General features: G+C 56.8%; 3 protein-coding genes across 10 annotated transcripts; all 3 read right to left on the bottom strand.

The window, feature by feature from the left end:
* Positions 1 to 20: 20 nt before the first annotated feature.
* Positions 21 to 4,457, bottom strand: Cd151 (CD151 molecule (Raph blood group)). Of its 6 annotated transcripts, none has more exons than XM_038333162.1 (9): positions 4,345 to 4,457; positions 3,314 to 3,388; positions 2,395 to 2,485; positions 2,081 to 2,272; positions 1,684 to 1,758; positions 1,357 to 1,461; positions 1,094 to 1,252; positions 882 to 968; positions 21 to 797 (listed from the first exon to the last, which is right to left on the bottom strand). In XM_038333162.1, the coding sequence occupies exons 3-9, from the start codon at positions 2,476 to 2,478 to the stop codon at positions 738 to 740; spliced, it is 762 nt and encodes a 253-aa protein (XP_038189090.1). In that variant the 5' UTR covers positions 2,479 to 2,485; positions 3,314 to 3,388; positions 4,345 to 4,457; the 3' UTR covers positions 21 to 737. The 6 variants fall into 6 exon arrangements, with proteins under 6 accessions (XP_038189090.1, XP_038189063.1, XP_038189101.1 ...); XM_038333135.1 differs by having other exon boundaries at positions 3,256 to 3,388; positions 4,345 to 4,449; XM_038333173.1 differs by lacking the exon at positions 4,345 to 4,457 and adding an exon at positions 4,022 to 4,324.
* Positions 4,458 to 5,207: 750 nt separating this feature from the next.
* Cracr2b (calcium release activated channel regulator 2B) lies at positions 5,208 to 10,827 on the bottom strand. 3 transcript variants are annotated; one of them, XM_038332673.1, is made up of 11 exons: positions 10,748 to 10,827; positions 9,865 to 10,543; positions 7,956 to 8,144; positions 7,767 to 7,878; positions 7,249 to 7,408; positions 6,742 to 6,888; positions 6,549 to 6,639; positions 6,221 to 6,313; positions 5,889 to 6,055; positions 5,739 to 5,810; positions 5,208 to 5,532 (listed from the first exon to the last, which is right to left on the bottom strand). In XM_038332673.1, exons 3-11 carry the CDS (start codon positions 8,115 to 8,117, stop codon positions 5,355 to 5,357), a joined length of 1,182 nt encoding a protein of 393 aa, XP_038188601.1. In that variant the 5' UTR covers positions 8,118 to 8,144; positions 9,865 to 10,543; positions 10,748 to 10,827; the 3' UTR covers positions 5,208 to 5,354. The 3 variants fall into 3 exon arrangements, with proteins under 3 accessions (XP_038188601.1, XP_038188593.1, XP_038188584.1); XM_038332665.1 differs by having other exon boundaries at positions 10,026 to 10,543; XM_038332656.1 differs by lacking the exons at positions 9,865 to 10,543; positions 10,748 to 10,827 and having other exon boundaries at positions 7,956 to 8,830.
* Positions 10,828 to 11,838: 1,011 nt separating this feature from the next.
* On the bottom strand, positions 11,839 to 16,922 carry Pnpla2 (patatin like phospholipase domain containing 2). The gene is made up of 9 exons (XM_038332513.2): positions 16,641 to 16,922; positions 14,599 to 14,831; positions 14,451 to 14,516; positions 13,712 to 13,921; positions 13,451 to 13,511; positions 13,185 to 13,352; positions 12,946 to 13,078; positions 12,642 to 12,764; positions 11,839 to 12,543 (listed from the first exon to the last, which is right to left on the bottom strand). Exons 1-9 carry the CDS (start codon positions 16,825 to 16,827, stop codon positions 12,264 to 12,266), a joined length of 1,461 nt encoding a protein of 486 aa, XP_038188441.1. The 5' UTR covers positions 16,828 to 16,922; the 3' UTR covers positions 11,839 to 12,263.
* Positions 16,923 to 18,504: the final 1,582 nt, after the last annotated feature.

Raw genomic sequence — 18,504 nt, 5'->3', positions numbered from 1 at the left:
CATCCCGTCAGCAAGCTGACTCGACTGTTATACATTTTATTGAGCACCTGTTACATAGCAGGAGCATGTGTGGGCATGTGGGATACAGCAGTGGATGAAAAACAGCCATGCTCGTGTAGAGATGTTCCAAAAGGAGACAGTGTACAGGAACATGGGACATTTGTATGATGTTCTCAGAAGTGGGGAAAAGCCAGGGCCAAGTGTTGGGAGCAAGAGAGGCCTGGGTGGAGAGGACAGGGCATATACAGTGGGGTTGGATGGAGTTCCCCTCAACTTGCCCCATTGGTTTGGGGTAAGCACATCTAAGGGTTCCCAGCAGCAGACATGAAAGGTACCTAGCTTACCCAGAAAGGCCCCTTCCCATCCGCTTCTAATCCCCTTGCAGGTGGTATACCTAAGTTCTCCCCAAACTTACTGTAAATCACAGCTACCCGCAGGAAAGTAGCCTGTGGGCAAGAGGCACTTCTGTCAAATAATCTAAAACCTATTCCACCAGCGAGGCCTAGCCCAACACTGGCATACCTGCCCTCTTACGCTGGGGCAAGTCTACGGCCTCAAGCCTTGGGACTTTAGTATGCAGTGAAAGGCACTTGAAGCCACCCCTAAGGTGGGGTCACCAGGGGTCGCAGTGATGGCATGAGGACAGCTACCTCTCTGGCGGTCAGCGGTCTAACTCAGTAGTACTTCGTAGTGGGGTAGGACATAGGGCAAGGCTGGCAGCCTGCCTGGCACCGTGGTCAGTAGTGCTCCAGCTTGAGGCTTCTGTACAAGCAGCAGGTGAAGATCATACCAAAGACCTGCAGAGGGCCAGGCTGGTGTGAACAGGGCTGCGGACCACCAGCCACCCCAGCGTTCCCACCTCTTCATCCGTGTTTCCTCACCTGCACACAGGCAATGCCAATGCCCACAGCCCCGATGACGCGCAGGTGCTCCTGGATAAAGGTCTCCAGCTTACTGATACAGCCACCCTAGCGGGGGAAGAGAGCGGTGGTGGACCTTGTTAGCTCTCACATACAGCCCTTGTGGGCCAGGCTACCCTAAGATGTAGCCAGCCACCCACATCAGTCTAGCCCCTTGCTGAGTGCCCACCTACCTCTACTTTATAGATGTTGGAGGCGTGGTCCCGCCTACCACATTCGGGTACCACAGTCTTACAGCAGCTATCAGGAACCACACGGTTGTTAGCCTTCTCAGAGCGGATCCACTCACTGTCTCGCCAGTCTTGAGAATTGTTGCTGCCACAACAGTGGAACTGCAAGCGACATGTGGCTGAGCCCTGCAGCCTGCCAGCACAAGGCACCATGCTGGGAAACTGGAGAGTTACGGGGGGGGGGGGGGGGGGGGAGAAAGACCCACCTCCTGCTGCAGCTTGTCTACAGCATTGGTCACACCCTCGTGGCCTGGCTGTTGGTATTTCTTGATCATGGTGTCCTTCAGATTCTCCTTGAGCTCTGTGTTCAGCTGTGGGTAGGATCAAAGTCTAAGACCCCAAAGGGCAAAGCTGGAGGCAGGACCCCCACCCCCACCCCAGTGGGACAGACAGAACTAGAAGAGTCACCAGGCAGGCAAGCGCAAGGCGAGCCTGGAATGAATGACACTCTACACCCTATGTATACCTTGGGACCCACCTGCCCATGTGCACACCTGTTTTGGATATACCCTATGGCCAGTGCAGGCCCTTACCTGCTGGTAATAGACATAGGCCAGGATGCCAGCAATGATCTCCAGCAGGAAGATGATGAGGAGCAGGATGAAGTACTAGGAAGCAGGGACCCAGTAAATTGGGGTTCCGTAGTGCCAGAGCACCACAAAGTAAGTCCCAACCCAAGAGACCAAGCAGGAGGAATCCAATTAGCTACAGGCTGGGGCCACCTGGATTCTGATACTCCTCTGGACCTGGTGTATGTCCTCAGCTGGTCCAGCTAGGCGATGCCCCAGTGAGTTCAATAGGGACAGCCTGCAGTAACATACTTAACCAGAATCAAGTCCCAGAACAGTACCATGGGCCCCTGCGAAACCCATGCCAGACATCCCCAGTCCCACCGCTCCCACCATGTGCCTGCCACCAGGCCCTGCTGACCAAGCGTAACAGGTTCCGTCGCTCCTTGAAAGTGGCACAGCAGCCCAGGACTCCAGTCACCATGACAACAACACCGGCCACCACTAAGATGTAGGCTGTGGCTAGGTAGGTGTTTGAAGCCAGCAGACTAATGTAGTCGCTCTTGAGGGCCAGTGTCCAAATGCCCACTGCCATGACAGCCAGGCCGGCCAGCTGTAGGAAATGTGTACAGGTCACCACATTTGGCCTGGGTCTGGCAGCTGGGACCAAGCCCCTAGGCCAGGACTCCAGGAGGAGGAAGAACAGGGATGCAGGGAGAATATAGCACATCTCACCCAGAAGCAGCAGTTGTAGGTGAACAGCAGATACTTGAGGCAGACCGTGCCGCATGTTGCCTTCTTCTCATTGAATTCACCCATCCTGGGCCTGCAGAAATGTGGAGGTCAGACGGCCGGAAGCACCAGGCATCCAATTAGGAAGAAAGCTCGAAACCAATGGGACAGGAGGGGATGCAGCCATCCCTAGATACTTCCAGAGTTTGGAGCTCAGCCAGCTATCTGCCTTGAGAGGAGCCTTCCCCGGAAACATATGAGTCACTTCCTGGACAACTGGTCCAGTCTAACACTCCTCCTCACAGCCAGATACCCATACTGAATTGTCATGGAAGACCCTCAAATATCTGGTGACTCAGTCCTGCAATCCTGCTGGCAACGGGGGGGGGGGGCAGCACAGGACGGGGACCCAGCAGACCATCATTCCTGTGGATGCATTCCTGTGGACTGCCACCCCCACAGCATTCCCTGAGCCCCACATCAGGATTATTGTTTAGCACTAATACCCCAGATGTGGCAGAGAAGCAGAGAGCACAGACGGACCTCAGGTAGACAGTGAGGCCTCAAGGAGCAACCTCTCTACTCTCAGCCAGGGCAGGGACAATAGAGGTGCCGGTAGGTGGAGCCTACACAGTCAGCTCCCCTCCAGACAGTAGGAAGGGGCCCTCAGTTCCATAGATGTGGATGTGCCATTCCCCAAAAGGTCCCCTAGGCACATCCTGCCCTAGACATAGCAGTTTCTACACTGGGGACCATATGCAGTACAGACCTCAGCTGAGCACCCCAGGCCAGGTTTCTGGACAGGTACTATGCAGGACTTTTCCCCTGCTACCTGCAGGCACTGCTCAAGCACTCAGCACCCACCTGTGTAAGTCAGAAAGACCAACCGGTACAGGTCAAAAGTCAGTGGTCTGCCCTTCACCTGGCAGGTGGAATCGTGCCACTCCTCCTCTGGCGGCTGACGCAGTGGTCAGAATGAGTTCCAGCGCCACCGGATCTGAAAGCAGGCATAACAGTCAGGCCTACTATTTTCTTCTGGACCAGGGTGGGGCAGAGGATATTGCTGGCCAGCCTGATCTAGGGAGGAACCAAATGCCTTCTCCAGGTGCTCCACCCTCCAGATCCATCCACCACTGTCCCTCCCCCACCAAACAGCACCGACTGCAGACTGGAGGGGGCGGGGGGGGGGGGATCAACTGTCCACCACTGGGGATGGGAGAGATTACAGACCTTCATTTGGAAATGGGACCCAAATACACGCTGTCTCACTGAAGGAAGGGCATGAGACAAAGAATCCTGACCACAATACATGCCCCCGGGGTTAGTCTCTAAAAGCTCAGAATCTACGGGGTGCTGCTTCTGAACACACCCAGCAACCTAAGGCACAGTCAGCAGACTGAATGTTAATTTCCTGAGAAAGGGCCGGCGTGGGAGCCGCGATCAGCCAGAAATAGCTCCTGGGCCTGGACACAACCGCCCTACACTCAGCTCCTGAACTTCTCCTGTGCCCTCCATGGCACTCAGCACCCGCCTCACCAAGGGACTGAAGGCGGCTAGGCGAGGAATCCCCGCGTCACCGAAATGAAGTCACCACCGCCCCTCCCCGTCTCCCCACTCCCCCACCCCATACCAATGGGCGGATCTGCGGTCTCAGGGGGAGGGAACCGGTGTCCAGGGACAATGAATCGGGTGCTCAGATTTTGACTCTCTGGGTTTCTTCATGAAAGGGACCGCCAGGCCTGTCCAAGAAGCCTGGAGGCCCTTTCCCTTCCCCCTCCGCTTCTACTCTCCCGCCCCGGCGTCGATCTTCCGGAAAGGAGCCTGCAGCGCTTCCTACCGGCGCTGCCTCCTGGGCGTCCCTGAGGCCAGCGGTGAGGACTAGAGACAGCGGTGCGCGAGGCACTCGGGACGCTGATCCCCACACCCTACGACCTGGCTCCGTGGAGCACTCACCAACCACACTTCGGAGTATCGGCGGCTGTAGGAGTGTTCGCTAGGAGTGCTCAGAATGCTCAGCCCGGGGCCTGCGAGGACACGCCCCGCGAGCGACCCCGCCCCGGGCGCAGCCCCGCCTACGGTCGGCCTGGGTTGGGCAAGTCCCAACCAGTTTGGTGCAACGGCGCGCGGGAGACCTCACAGCACGGCGAGACCTGGAACCTGCCCCGTCTGTGCGGCCGGAAAGTTAACTTGAGAGCGCCGGTGGTCACCAAGACCCCCTACTCATTCAGAGACAGAAGAGCTAGGCGGGAGGCAGAACCCGGATGGGGAGTGGAGCGATGGAGAAGGTAGCACTTAGACCACCAGTGCCCAGAACTGAGACCAAATCCTCCTCCAGCCAAAGCCAGGGAACCACTCTGAGGCTGCAGGTTCTAGCGGCTGAGGAAATGCCAGAGGGGAAGCTCCAGGTACAGTGTGGTGATGAGTGCCGGGAAACCCACGGACTCGTAAGGGCCCTGCAAGAAGTACCAAGTAAGGAGGGCATATGGCCTGTCTAGGGCCAGAGTATATATGGGCCTGGACCAGAGTAGCTGACCACGGAAGTGAGGGGCAAGACTCCCTTTCCACATAAGGACTATCATGGGAGTGGACGCTTGTTGAAACCTGAGTCCTTGGAGCCTCAGCAGAGATGGATGGTGAGGAAGAGCTTAGCAAATGAGCAGACTCACAGAACATACACAAGCACACAGGAACCCACAGCCACGGGAATGGCAGGTTAGTGTGAACCTGTGAATCTCTCCATGTCCCCTTGTGCAACAGATGCCAAGCATGAACCACAAATGTGCTGTGCTTTCAAGACACACAAAAGGCAAGAAGCGCACAGTGGTCAGTGGCCTTTATTGGTCCGCTAAACAGAGATGAAGACAGGATGGAGACGGAAGGCCTTGACCACTCAGAGGTTAGCTCCTTCAGGCAGGTGATGCCTTCTGGTCAAAAGAAAGTCCCAGTGAGTCATTTGGGGCTGGTCATCGCGCACTGGGAAGATGGCCAGAACCTCTTCTGGGGGGCCGAGCCCAGCCACAGCAGCAGCAGCAGTAGGTGGGCCCAGGCTTGTGGGCAATAGCTAGAGCCTTCCTGTGACTGCTGCCCAGCAGCTTAGTCTCACTGGCATCTCTCTCATCCCGAAGCCGCACGTTCAGCTCCCTAGAGAAGAAGAGTTTGAGACGGAGGGGGTTAAGACCTAGAGGAGGCAGCGGGTGGGAAACGTGGGTTGGTCCCCCTGAGTCCAGAGAACTGCAGCATGAAGCCTATAGGGCAGACATAAAGACTTCTAGCAAGATGGGTAGGTGGCAAGAATATTTGAGAACTTGAAACCACTTCTGCACACAGCCTAGGTAGGCCTGACCCACCTCAGCAGCTCCAGCTGTCTTAGGAGGCTGAGTTTCTCCTTCTGCATGTTCCTGGAGACAGCAACCACATCTCTGTGGGTAGAAGGTGGTGATCTAGATGAGAGGCGGGAGAAGGGACCCTCTACCCTCACCAAAGGCACCTCATCGCACCTTTGGGTTTGCTCCTGACGACCCTGCGCTTCGCCCTCCAGTCGGCTGAGCTGCTCTTGCGCCTGATCCAGCTGTGCTCGCACGGCCTCATAGGCCCTACGCAGCTGGGTGTGCTGGGCCTGTGCCTCTAGCTGCTCCGCAGTCCGAGCCTGAAGCTGCTGTTCCAGCTGGGGAATGGTGGAAGGCTGCTGGAGACCCACGCTCCTCCAAGCCCCCAATGCCAAGCTGTCCTTTTGCCCCTGAGGCTCCTTAGCCGAGGATCCCGAGGCACAAGGAACCCCCCCAAGAAGTTGAGTCTGTGCGAGGATGCAGGCGTGAATTGACTACGGTACCTCCCGCTGCCGCAGGCCTGCGCGCTCCAGCTCCTGCTCGCGGGTCTGCAGCTCCAGTTCCAGGTGGCCCCTCTGTTCCTCCTGGGCTAGTTTCTGGGATGTACAGCCGCACTAGAGCCTCTGCTCCCGGCTCAGAGGAGGCAGGCGGAGAGGCAAGGGTGGGGAGCGAAGGGGTGGAGAGCGCGGGAGGGGGCACTTGCGGAGGCAGAGTTCCCCGGACTTGGGGCAGCTTGGACTCCCGGGAGGTGAGTCCTCCGAGGAGGGACCAGTTCGGGGAAGGCGGAGCCAGAGAAGCCAGCGAGGCTGGGCGTGGCATACGCGGGCCCACCTGGCTCCGGCCGCGGTGTCGCTGCTCCCCGAGCTGCTGCTCCAGCTCTTCGTAGAGTCCGCGCACCTCCCTCTCGTGCTCACTCTCCCGCCTTCGAGGAACCGGGATATCACAGGCATGATCAGATCATTTGCCAGCTTCGTCTCTGTCCCCTCGTGAGACCCCCCCCAAACCTCGCCAGGCCAGCCCTCACCGCCGCAGCGCCTGCTCCAAACCGTCGCGCTCCCGGGCCGCCGCCTCCAGGCAGGCCGACGCTCGCATCAGAACTTCCTCCAGGGAGCCCAGCAGCTCGGGTCGCTCGCGCTGCAGCCCGACCCAGAGTGTCCTCACCGCCCATTGCCTAGAGGGCGTGAACGGAGACTGGAGCTGGCAAGTGCTGGGGGAGAGTGTCCCCTTTGCGGATGGTGAACCCCATGGAGAACCCAGCGGCCCAGAACTGGCAACACTTAGCCTGCAAGGTGGCCTGTGTACCGAGAGCTATGCCAGTGGGTTACTAGGTGTCTGGTGGCGCTATAGCCTCCTGAAATGCAAATCCTGAGGAAAATCACGCCAGGCCACTCTCCCAGACAGCCACACCTAACAAAGGATGGACTAGCCCGGCCTAGGGGTTCCGTGGCAACAGACAGGCAGGCAAGATGGACAGAACATGCTGAGGATAAGGAACAAGCGAGAAAAGGGAGTGGGCCCTTCGTCAACTCACTCGCCCAGAACCCGGGCCACTCCCAGCTTCTCTAAAGAAGTGCAGAATGTCTCAACATCGTCGTCCTCTTCCAGAGAGCCCCCTGTGCTTGACTCAAAGGTTTCCTCAGGCGTCCTCAAGGAGGACCCACTTTGGGCCCACTCCACCCCCACAAACTTCCCTGCAGACATGGGGGGAAAGATGACCAGGACTGTGTGTTAACACCCAGGACCTCCCCAACTCCCCCGGTCACACACAACACATCCTGCTCTCTCTCAAGGCCCAGTTTCCTGTTTTTCTTCCTTGTTCTGGTTCTATTGGCCTGGGAATGGGAAATGACAGCCAGCTCCCCCGCCCCACCTGGGTTGGCAGAGAAGAGATTGGGGGAGGGCAAACCATATACACGGCAGAGTAGCTGGGGGTGGTGCAGCTCACAAGGTGACTGTAGACAGGAATGCTTGGGGAATTGTGAAAGGCACAGGCTAGGTAGAATCTCACAGGGCCTCAGTACGGTTTCCAGGTGGCTGGGACCTGCTCACCCAGGCCTAGGCAGAACTCCCGGGCTGTGAGGAAGCCAGTGTGGGCCTGGTCCAGACTTTCAAACACAGCCTCCAACTGCTCAGGCGTAAGGGGCAGATCACTCTGTAGGCCCTAGCCAGGCAAGAAAGACCGGGGTGAGCAGCCAAGGTCAGCCTTGGGCATGGCAGCCTCTGGGAGCTGTGGCTCACCTGTAAGTCCCGCCTAGTGATGAAGCCCTTAGCGTCCTTGTCACACAGCAGGAAGAGCTCCTGGGCCTGCCGCAGCACCTCTGCACGATGCCCTGCTGAGACTCCCTCTGTCTCCTCTTCCTGCTGGCCCTCCCCAGGCGCAGGCTGCCCGGGGCTGGCCATAGGAGCAAATCTTGGCTCTAGTGGGTGCTGTGAAGCCAAGGGAAGGTTAGAAGACATGGCGGGGGGGGGGGGGCGATGAAGGTGTGGCAGAGGGTACAGACAGAGCGAGGGCTTGGGACCTGCCTGCTCCAGGTAGGAAAATGAACAGAAGGCAAAGTATTGTGACGGGGTGCTCTGTGTCACTGGGATGGGCTGAAGCAGACTTGGTACCAGAGCTGCTGCCCAGGACCCGCCATCTCACGAAGTTGAGATTTGGGGGGAAGGCTGAATCCCAGGACAGAGCCGGTTTGAGAAAGTGAGGGTGAGTCTGCTATGGTGGCATATACTTTGTTTGTTTTTGGTTTAGGAGACGGGGTTTGTCTGTGGCATAGGGGTGCCATACACTTTTATTTTATTATTTTATTTTATTTTCAGAGACAGGGTGTCTCTGTGTAGCTTTGGAGCCTGTCCGGGAACTCACTCTGTAGACCAGACTGACCTTGAACTCAGAGAGATCCATCTGCCTCTGCCTCCCAAGTGCTGGGATTAAAACTGCCTGCCAGCACCATCCAGCAGCACGCACTCTGAATCCCAGCACTCTGGAGGCAAAATTAGGTAGAGTTCAAGGTCAGGCTGCTCTACACAGCAATTTCCAAGACGTCCAAAGCTATGTAGTGTGATCCTATCTCAAAAAGAAAGAAAGAAAAAAAGAAAGAAAGAAAGAAAGAAAGAAAGACAGACAGACAGACAGACAGACAGATACATAGATAGATAGATAGATAGAAAGAAGGGGGGAATGAGAAACCAAGAATAATGGCACAAGCCTGTAGCCCCAGCACTCAGGAGGCAGAGGAAGACAGATCTCTGTGACTTCGAGGCCAGCCTGATCTACCAAGTGAGTTTCAGGACAGCCAGGACTGTTACACAAAGAAGCCTTGTCTCCAAGAATCAAAAAAGGAGGAAGAGGAGAAAAGTGAGAGGGTGGAGTTGCTACAGAAGAGTTGTAGAAACAGGTGGCCAGCTCTTGGCAGCCAGGAGAGAGATTTTGCAGTGACAGAGGGCCAGAGGGTGAAGATCAGACACAGCCTGGCCTCGGGAGAGCCCAATCTGGGGCTGCCTAAGGAAGAGGACCGAATCACTCCTGACCAAGTCCTTAGCCTCAGGCCCGTGCCTCTGATACCCTGGCCTCCTGACAGCTGGCAAGCAGAGAGTAAACTCCATTAGCCACTCCCACCTGCCAATGAGGCCTTAAGGGTGCAGGTGCAAGGTCCCAGCCCCAGGCACTGGACAGCTTTCCTAAGAAACACCCCCACATCTTGGTTTAAGACAGCCTCAGATCCCTTTCTCTTCCCCTGGGGCCTCCCTCTTACCTCCTGGAACGAACATCCCATCTCTAATCAGGACCACCTGTGTGTCCCACAGTGCCCTAACCTCAGATTTCCCAAAGCTACAGCCCAGTGACACCAACTCAGACCGACTATCTCACTTCTCAGTCCCCCTACCCATATTCCAGGAGGAGAGGGGTGATAATCCAATAAGCAAACACGAGGAAGCAGCAGGAAAGGACAATCTGGAGTCATTGCCCCTTGACGGCTACTCTCACTTCAACCAGATACGGTCAGCAACCGCTCCAGGACTCCACAGGACCGGAGGTCCATCCCAGCCGGAAGCTGAGCTGCAGCCATGCTCCGGGGAGTCCAGAGGAAAGGCAGCGGGTGGGCTCACAGGCAAACCTCATCCACATACGTCTAGGCTAGCTGTGGTGTACCTCGGGAACACAGCCGTCCCAGACAGACGCGTGCGGTCGCCACTCCACACAACAGCCCGAAGGTGCGACCACCGGGGCGGAGATCCCGGGGTTGGGGTTAGGGAAGCCCGGCAGGTGCGGCGCTGGAACCCCAGCCGCGGGACCTGCGAACCAATACCTACCTGCGAGCCGCACCGCCGCACCTGCCGCAGACGGGCCGCTCCTCCCGGAAACGCAACGCGCGGCGCGCCCCGCCCCTGCCCGAACCCCGACAGCCTGCGAGGGGCCCGGACCCACAGCGACCTTGCGGCCTTACAGGCGGGGAGACCCCGGGATAGTACGTCCGGGTGAATCCACCGGAGCGCTGCTGTTGCTTTGTCCCGCCTCTCCTATCTAGATGGCCCGACCCAGGGTGGCTAACTCTCCCGGGAGAGCCACAGGGGGCAGCAATGTTGACGTCGTGTCCTTCACCCCCACCCCAAGACCCTTCCAGGACAAGATACCAGCGGAGATACGCGAAGGTGCAGATACCAGCCCCCACTCGGCCCGGAATATCCAGACTTAGGGTGCCAAGAAGTGTGTGTAGGAAAATGCCGAGCAGGAAATAGACCAAATACTTTCAGTGGCTGTATCCAGGGCTGGGGAGACTAGACTTTTCGTCTCTATACTTTTTCAGTTTGGAGTCTTCTAAGTTTGAATGCTAGTGAAAGACACGAGCGTTAGCGGCACTCCCGTGTGAGTGAAGTAAGGGTGAATCTGCTCCCAGCGCTCCTTTTGGGGCACAGTCCTGATTAGGGTCCCCCTAGGCCTAGGAGAACTCTAGGAGATGGTGCCAAAGTTCTACTTCGGAGGAAATCCATCCACTTCCAAGGGTATGCTCCCCCCATCAAGCTCCCAAACTGACCTGAAAAGCTGGCCTGGGTGTCACAGGCTGCAGAGGCGCTGGGGGGCCCTGTGCTTCTCAAGTAGAACCACAACAGGCTGGCCCTATAGGACAGGACCTGGAGACAAGAGGAGGGGCGGCCCCTGGCACCTAGGCCAGGGACCTGCCTGGCCGGCTCGCCCAGTCCTGCTGTCCCAGGTCCCATAACCAGACCAACCGTTATTGTTGGCTAGGGGCTGCAACCGCAGTCTCTGTGCACCTTTTGGGAGGGGCCAAACGGGTGCTGAGCACGGAGGACTAAGCCAAGTCCTGCAGATTGACAGCTAAACTCACCCCTCCCAGTTCTCCTTCCTCAGAGACTGCACACCACCACACACATCCCAGCAGGGGATACTTTCAGGAAACCATGGTGAGCTGCTCCCTTGAGTTAGGACCTCACTACCTTGCTTCGGTACTCCAGACCACTCCCAAGGTTCTGGGAGGAAACAGGTATGGTCACAGGACAAAAAAAGGCACATGCACACACGCACCTGGCAATGAGGAGTGTGACAACCGAGAAAGAAGAGCCAAACACCAAGTTCTGAGCAAGGCACCCAGTCTGGGCCAGGGACTGAGCTTCCCTGGTCCCCAGGCCTCGGTTCCACAAGCTTCACCCTTCACGGGGACCCAGCCCTGAAGTCAGCCCTGATCCACACCCTCACTGTGTCACTGCGTGGAGCGGATGTGCGGGTGACACCTTTTGTAAACATCTTCCCCCTAGTGCTTGAGATGGAATCCGGCCTGGTGCCTGCTGGACAAGGGCTCGACCACTGAGTTACTCCAACCCAACATTTTAGTTTTTATTATACTGAGGTTCTCAGTCCTAAACATATCAGCGGGCACTTGACGCACTGCCCAAGAGACAGTCAGGAGGCCTCCGGGGAAAACAGAGCGGCATCCATGAGTCCTTGCCAGAGGGCTGACCCTAGGAGAGGGTCGCCAGCTGCCAGGTCTCAAAGCAACTCTGTGAGGCCCAACTGTTAGCTATGAGACACTGGTCATCGGGAGAGATGGCTCTGTCCGCCGACCTCAGTCAGAGGCCAGAGTAACATGTGGAGGTGAGGACGACATAAGCTGAGCTATGGTTTTTATTATATCTACTTTGGCAAAAATAAATAATTCTTGACACACTTTGCAAGGAAACTTGAAGAACGGGGAGCAGCAGCAGCAGCTGTGGAGTTCTCAAGACTGACCCTGCACTGAGAAGGTGGTGGTGGGCAGGGGAGAGGAAGGCACAGGTGAGAGGGAAGGGCTCTGTGGGCTCCCAGAGAGGATGCGCCTCAGCCCTCCCCACCAGGAGCAGCATGGTGAGTGGCTGGTAAAATGTTTCACATCAAACCCCCCCTTTTGCAGCTGTGCAGGGTCCTGTGTCCTCATTCCACAGCATGTAAGGGAGAGAGCCAAGGGACAGGGGCTTGGTCTACCCCAGGGCTCCTCAAAGTGAGGCAGGGCGACTCAGAGCTTGGCTGGTAGCAGAGGAAACTGGGAATGATGGTTCTCAGCAAGGTGGGAGGCCAGGTGGATGCTGTGGGGTGGCAGGGTCTGTGGAGGCAGGGCTGGCCGGTGTGCGCATTCGCAAGGCATCCGGAGGGAAGGCCACATTGGTGCAGAAGAGACCCAGCAGCAGCTGACGCTGGCATTCCTCCCACTTGGCCAGCGCGTCCCCCAGTGAGAGGTTGTTTCGTACCCAGTTGGGCAGTGCCTCGCTGTAGGTGGCGCAAGACAGTGGCACAGAGGGCAGAGACTGGGCTCGACGCAGTTCCACCTGCTCAGACAGCCTGCAGGGTGGGAGGGGCATGAAGGAAAAGAAGACTTTAGTGGGGGTCCGAGGTCACAGGCCCAGGCTCCAGGTGGATAGGCAGCCACAGCAGCTCACCTGGAAGGTAGGTGGTCACCCAGTTTCCTCTTGGCCCTCATCACCAGGTACTGGCAGATGCTGCCTGTCTGTTCTTTCATCCACCGGATATCCTCAGGAACATCGGGCAGCCACTCCAACAAGCTAGCAAGGGAGCACCAAGTATGACCTCAGAAACCGCACTCTGATGGCCACCCGCCAGATACTGACATCTACCCTCCCCACATCTCCCAAGCAGCTTATGGCTCATGGATGATTCTAGACTTCTGTCTCTTATGTATGATATGTTGACGTGGTCTCCCCAGACTCCCCTTCCCACCCTCACCGGATGGTGAAGGACACCGCACTCTCCAGTGGCAGAGTATAGGGCACCATCATGGCAGTGGCCAGGCGCACTGGCAGCATGTTGGAAAGGGTGGTCATCAGGTCCTTAGGCTCCACACAGGCCTCCAGAAGGGCTGCAGGTGGGAAGGTGGTAGCCAGTTAGGGCAGTGGAAGCCTCCCAGACCTCCTGGCCAAGCTTCTCCAAAGGACCCCGTTCCAACCTCCCTCCCCATGGCACACCCTCATTGAGTCTGGCAGGCAGGTGCTCTAGAATTCGATCTTGTCTATGGAGCTGCAATTGGTCCTCTTCCCCAGTCCTCTCCTCAGACACAGCAGCTTCCTCTGCATCCTTTTCCTGGGGGGCAACTGGGGGCAGCGCCAGCAAGGGGTTGGGCTGGTTCAATAGGCCTGGGTTGGGGGTGGAGTGACAGAGATGCCATCAGAGTTTATGGTCAGCAGGGGGCATTGCAGAGCCAGCTTCTCCCAACCCAGGGCTGCCCACAAACCATTCCTCCTAAGAAATCGAAGTCCGTCTCTGTAGCCCTGCTTGCACATCTCCCGGAGGACCTGTGAGAGGAATGGATACATCAGTCCAGACCGGCGCAGTTGCACCCTGCCGTAACAGGTAAGTCCCTGACACAGCCACTTCCACCGACAACCTGGCCTGGCTTAGAAAAGCATACAAGAGTCCCAGAGCTGTCCCAGCGCTGAGAAGGCGCCAGAGGCTCTCTCCCCTGGCACAGTCAGGACTAGCTGTGCTGGCTCACCATGGGCTCGGGTGGGAAGAGAGCCTTTGAGAGGCGGTAGAGATTGCGTAGGTTGAACTGGATGCTGGTGTTGGTGACGCGAAGCTCATGGATATTGGTCGAGCTGTCCTGTGGGCAGATGTCACTCTCTCCTGAGAACGGGGACACTGTAATGGTATTCTTCAGCTCATAGAGTGGCAAGTTGTCTGAAATGCCGCCATCCACGTAGCGCTTTGCAAAAACACACATTCATAGCCACATGGTTAGGGGCCCACTGGGTGTTCTGGAAGGTCTATCTGGTAGCTATTCCATTTGAGCCTTTTTCCCACTGGGCATTGGCCCCTAGGGACTCAGCAAATGGGCAAACAGATGGAACTGGGATGGGCACCAGCCACAGGAAGTGTGCATCTCCCCAGGGCTGCCCTGCATCTTGAGTCATGGGAAGTGAGGCAACAGGCAGTGAGGGACTGGAGAGGAGCTAGGTGCCCTGCTGGCCTTTCTCCTCCACCCCCCTTTTTTTTTTCTTTTTTTTGGTTTTTCGAGACAGGGTTTCCCTGTAGTTTCTAGAGCCTGTCCTGGAGCTAGCTCTTGTAGACCAGGCTGGCCTCGAACTCAGAGATCCGCCTGCCTTTGCCTCCCGAGTGCTGGGATTAAAGGCGTGCGCCACCACCGCCCAGCCTCTCCTCCACCCCTTTATCCTACGGCCCAGACAGTAGATGATGCTTGTCATTCCAGGGCAGGGCTAAGCAGGGATACTTACCACTCCTTGGAGGGTAGGCGGGATGAGGCCACAGTATACTGGGATAAAAGTGCTGCAGACATTGGCCTGAAGGACAAGATACAGGACAGGAGTAGCACCGGCCTTGAGTTAATCCCATACGCCCCAGCACCATTTCTTCAGGGCCTACCTGGATGAGCTCATCTTTGGAGCTAAAGTGGGATATAATGACATTCTCTCCATCTGAAACACGAGTCAGGGAGATGCCCAGGCGTCCACTGGCACGTTCATGGCAATCAGCAGGCAGGGTCTTCAGTAGACAGCCACGGATGGTCTTCACCAGGTTGAAGGAAGGGTGCAAAGGGCCCAGAAACCGCTTCCGCGCCTCCTTGGACACCTCAATAATGTTGGCACCTGCTTCACCTGGGACAGCAGGACCAGGATTAGGGATGACTCTCCCAGCTTAGTAACCATGTTTCCCCCAGGACTCCACACCCACGAGGTACTCAGATGTGCGACAGTCTGTTGATCTTTAAGACGCCCATGTCCACACTGGGGACTGGCTCACAGTTGGGACTTTGCCACCACCCTGGGGATGGCAAGCTGGGATTGGAACCTGCCCTATGCCTGGTATTTCCCAACTGTCTGTCCCCATGAGTCACTGTGCCTAACATGGTATGGCACGTGGCCCAGAGAGTGGGGAAGATAGGGTCAACTCTGACCTGCTTCAGCCTTTACCTATTTGACCAGATATGGTGGGTGGGCAGTTCCACAAAGCCCAGTTCAGCCCAGGAGGTACAACCTTGAGAATATCAAGCTAAAATGGTGATCCCACCTCTTGGGAGGATACGATGGCCAATAGCAAGCACTCCAACACTCTTAGGAGCCCATGGGTGCTGGCCCAGAAGTAGAGTCACCACAGAGAGAAAAGTATAGTGCTTTTCCCTGGCCATCTATGCCCTCCTCTAAGACTCCCTCACAGCAGACATGGAATATGCATAGACCAAGGGCTCACAGCTGCCACCTGCCACAGTGTCATGGTTCTAGCTGCTCAGGATCACCTGTGAGATGTATTGGCAGTAAGTAGTTCTGTGAGACTGGTATCCCTAATTCATTTCCAACTCAGGTGGAGTCTTGATGTATGTCTGAGATGAGCTGGCCACTATACCCACTCTTCTGAAGGCCTCCATGAGAGCCAGTGGGCAAGATCACAGAGTGAACCCCCAAGGTACCAGGAACTTCTCCTTTTCCCTCCTTAGGGCAAAGGTGATGGGAGAAAGACAGCAGAGAACCCTAGAGAGGCCCCAGCTGAGCTGGACTCCCTGGTCACCTTGGCTGACCTATGGGACGGGGGATGGGCAGCAGTTCCCAGGACTCTTAAGGAGGAAGAACGTTGTGTGCTGTAAACAACAACCCACGTGGTGGTAGCCGGAAGTACCATGGCAGTAGCTGGAGACCCAGCCCCCCCTTTCCATTCCTGTACTCTTGAAACCCGTCAGAGCACAGAAGTATGGCCACCCCCTCCCTCCGAAGTGGGTCAGCTGGTCACAGCTGGGGAGTCAGGCTGTCAACACACCATGGTCAGCAGAAGCACTTATGCCCAGCCCTGACTCCAGCTGGACTTTGCCTTCAGGGGTCCCTTTAAGGACTGTACCACAGTGTCCAGGTGCCCATTCCAGGTACCCTTGTACTAGGCCTCAGAAGCACAGCAGTTTGCAGCAGCAGAGCCTCAGGACGCAGTGACCGCTGGCAGCCTGTTCGGGTAAAGTATGCCCCCACTCTCTCTCTCTCTCTCTCTCTCTCTCTCTCTCTCTCTCTCTCTCTCTCTCTCTCTCTCTCTCTCTCTCTCTCTCTCTCTCTGTCCCGCCCACTATTTACTTTCTCTTTCCAATAACACAGTCTGGCAGCACCTGCCTGTCCCCAGCTTTTGTGCCCCTTGAGGTGGGTTACACGGGCACCGGAGAGAATGCCACCAGCCAGGGCCATGCTCCAACCCAACCCCCTAGACACTCTTTGTACAAAACAAACCAGAACCCGCCCCGACCAGGACTCAGAACTGGACCTTCAGTAGTAGTTCCGGGATACAGGCAGAGACGCCCCCTCCACCGCGTCTACTGTACTAGCTGCTGGATCAGCTTCCCTACGCGGGTTGGGCGTGGGACGCTAGAGCATCTACCCGGGCCCGCGCGGTACCCACCACACCCTGCCCAACTTCCGCGCAACCCGGCTCACCCAGGCAGGCCCCAGTGACCAGCGCCGTGGCGGTGAGCGCCCCTGCCGAGGCGCCGTAGATGTGCGTGGCGTTGGCCACCAGGAAGGGCGCGTGCTCTCGGAGGCAGGAGGCCACGCCAATGTGGTAGACGCCGAGGAAGCCACAGCCAGCGAATGAGATATTCCACTTGGTCTCCCTCGGGAACATCGTGGCTGAGTGTCCTGCGGGCTGTGGGTCCCGCAGTCGCGGTAGCTTGGGGTCCCCGCCGGCGGAGGCGGAGACGCTGTGCCGGCAGGCGGAGGAGGAGGTGTTTTAGTGCGGGACGAGGGCGGAGCCCGGTCGGCAGGGGGCAGGACCTGGGCGCGCGACCCAACTGGATCGCGCCGGGAACGGCCGCGCCCCCCGAGGCCCCGCCCCCTCCATGACACCTGCTGAGCCAAGCTGGCTGAGGGATCCGGAGGGCCTCCTAACTCCTTGGCCTCCTTCCTTCGACCCCACAGCTTGGGCAGCCGCTGGGCTTGGTGTGACTTGAGAAAGTAGAGAGGTGAGAGTTCCACACAGATTTGGGTACTGGGGCTAAGAAGAGCTCTGGTTTGCGAACAGGCGCCTCCCCCCTCTCCAGGGACACCCACCCAGACACAAAAGTACTGGGACCTGGGTGAAAACACAGAGACCTGAAAACCTGAGCCATTCAGACTTCAGCTCCCAAGACCCATGGGCCCAACAGCAGACTCGCACTGGCCCAACAAACAAACGCTGCCACAGACAATTCCCGCTCACCCTAAGGAGGTCCCTAGATACCCTGGCTCTTGGGCCTATAGCTATCTGATCCTGACTCCTAATTTATGAGGTCTACCTGGTCTCAGACTGAGGCCTCACCCTAACTAGTTGTCCCAGGAGGCGGTGAACTCCTGGATATTGTCACCCTCCCGCCCTTTTTCCATTGTTCCCTCAGCTGTGGGACAGGCTAGGCTAGCTTAGACCCAGGAACAGCTCTCATCGTGCCCTACAACAAGGAGTACGCCCAGGTTGAGGTGATGGGTGACAGTGTCTTTGTGCCCAGAAATTCTCACTCCCAGAAGCTCAGCTTTAGGCCTGTCACAACAGCAGAAGTACAAATGAGTTACCAACAACTCAACCAGAAGATCTCTGAGCCACAGTGACTCTTACTCAGGTGACCCAGGTCCTTGACATGCACCACAAAGAATTCCAAAACCTGTACGAATGGAGTTAGTTTATTAAGCATACAAATGAGAGGCAGGCACTCAAGAGCCAAGCACCGGCCATAGTAACGTGCCTACCTGCTTGAGCAATAGCTATGTGTGCAACTTGGAGGGATTTTGAAGCTGTTTAATCTACAAAGAAACTAATTTTAGATATAAGCTAAAGGATGTGCTGATACACTTTTTTTCCCTTATCTATGGACTTCAGTCCTTGAAGTCTTGCACCTGCCTCCACCTCTCAAGTGCTGGGATTAGAGCCTTTAAAAGGTACATTACACAGGCTTGCAGCTGGAGAAGGAAGTGTATAGGGAGTAAACACTCAAAGGGATCCTACACATGTCACGAGGAGGATGGGATTGAGGCACTTGAGTTTGTTAGTCACTTTGTTTGTGAGGTTTTCCCAGAAAAGGGAGTACAGTTCTTTGGCAGGTGGTCTGGTCAATAATGTTGAAAACCCCTGGATGTCAGCCATCAAGAGAAGGAAATGTGCACCAGCAGAGGGCTGGGTGAATGGGTGCCAGGGCTGGTTTTAAAAATCCCTCTGGTGGTCTCCAGGGCATGAAGCCAGGAGACACGGTGGTAGATGGTGGGAAAGAAGTGAAGACAGAGAGGGATCCCAGCATCTGGAATGGAGAGCTGTGTGGCTGCAGGGCACAGGAGA

Source organism: Arvicola amphibius, chromosome 1, assembly GCF_903992535.2.
Source record: "Arvicola amphibius chromosome 1, mArvAmp1.2, whole genome shotgun sequence".
Classification (NCBI taxonomy): Eukaryota; Metazoa; Chordata; class Mammalia; order Rodentia; family Cricetidae; genus Arvicola; species Arvicola amphibius.
The sequence above is the reverse complement of the archived record's forward strand: the minus strand, read 5'-3'. Positions and strand labels throughout refer to the sequence as shown.

Coding starts and splice junctions, on each gene's coding strand:
- Cracr2b (XM_038332656.1), bottom strand. CDS start 8,174: ATGTCTTCTAACCTTCCCTTGGCTTCACAGCACCCACTAGAGCCAAGA. Junction 7,409..7,766: donor GGAGTTCTGCCTAGGCCTGG/GTGAGCAGGTCC, acceptor CCATGTCTGCAG/GGAAGTTTGTGGGGGTGGAG. Junction 6,056..6,220: donor CAGGCCTGCGGCAGCGGGAG/GTACCGTAGTCA, acceptor ACCATTCCCCAG/CTGGAACAGCAGCTTCAGGC.
- Cd151 (XM_038333162.1), bottom strand. CDS start 2,478: ATGGGTGAATTCAATGAGAAGAAGGCAACATGCGGCACGGTCTGCCTC. Junction 1,253..1,356: donor TAGACAAGCTGCAGCAGGAG/GTGGGTCTTTCT, acceptor TGTCGCTTGCAG/TTCCACTGTTGTGGCAGCAA. Junction 969..1,093: donor CCAACATCTATAAAGTAGAG/GTAGGTGGGCAC, acceptor TTCCCCCGCTAG/GGTGGCTGTATCAGTAAGCT.
- Pnpla2 (XM_038332513.2), bottom strand. CDS start 16,827: ATGTTCCCGAGGGAGACCAAGTGGAATATCTCATTCGCTGGCTGTGGC. Junction 14,832..16,640: donor GGTCACTGGGGCCTGCCTGG/GTGAGCCGGGTT, acceptor CTGCTGTCCCAG/GTGAAGCAGGTGCCAACATT. Junction 13,512..13,711: donor TCTTCCCACCCGAGCCCATG/GTGAGCCAGCAC, acceptor TTCCTCTCACAG/GTCCTCCGGGAGATGTGCAA.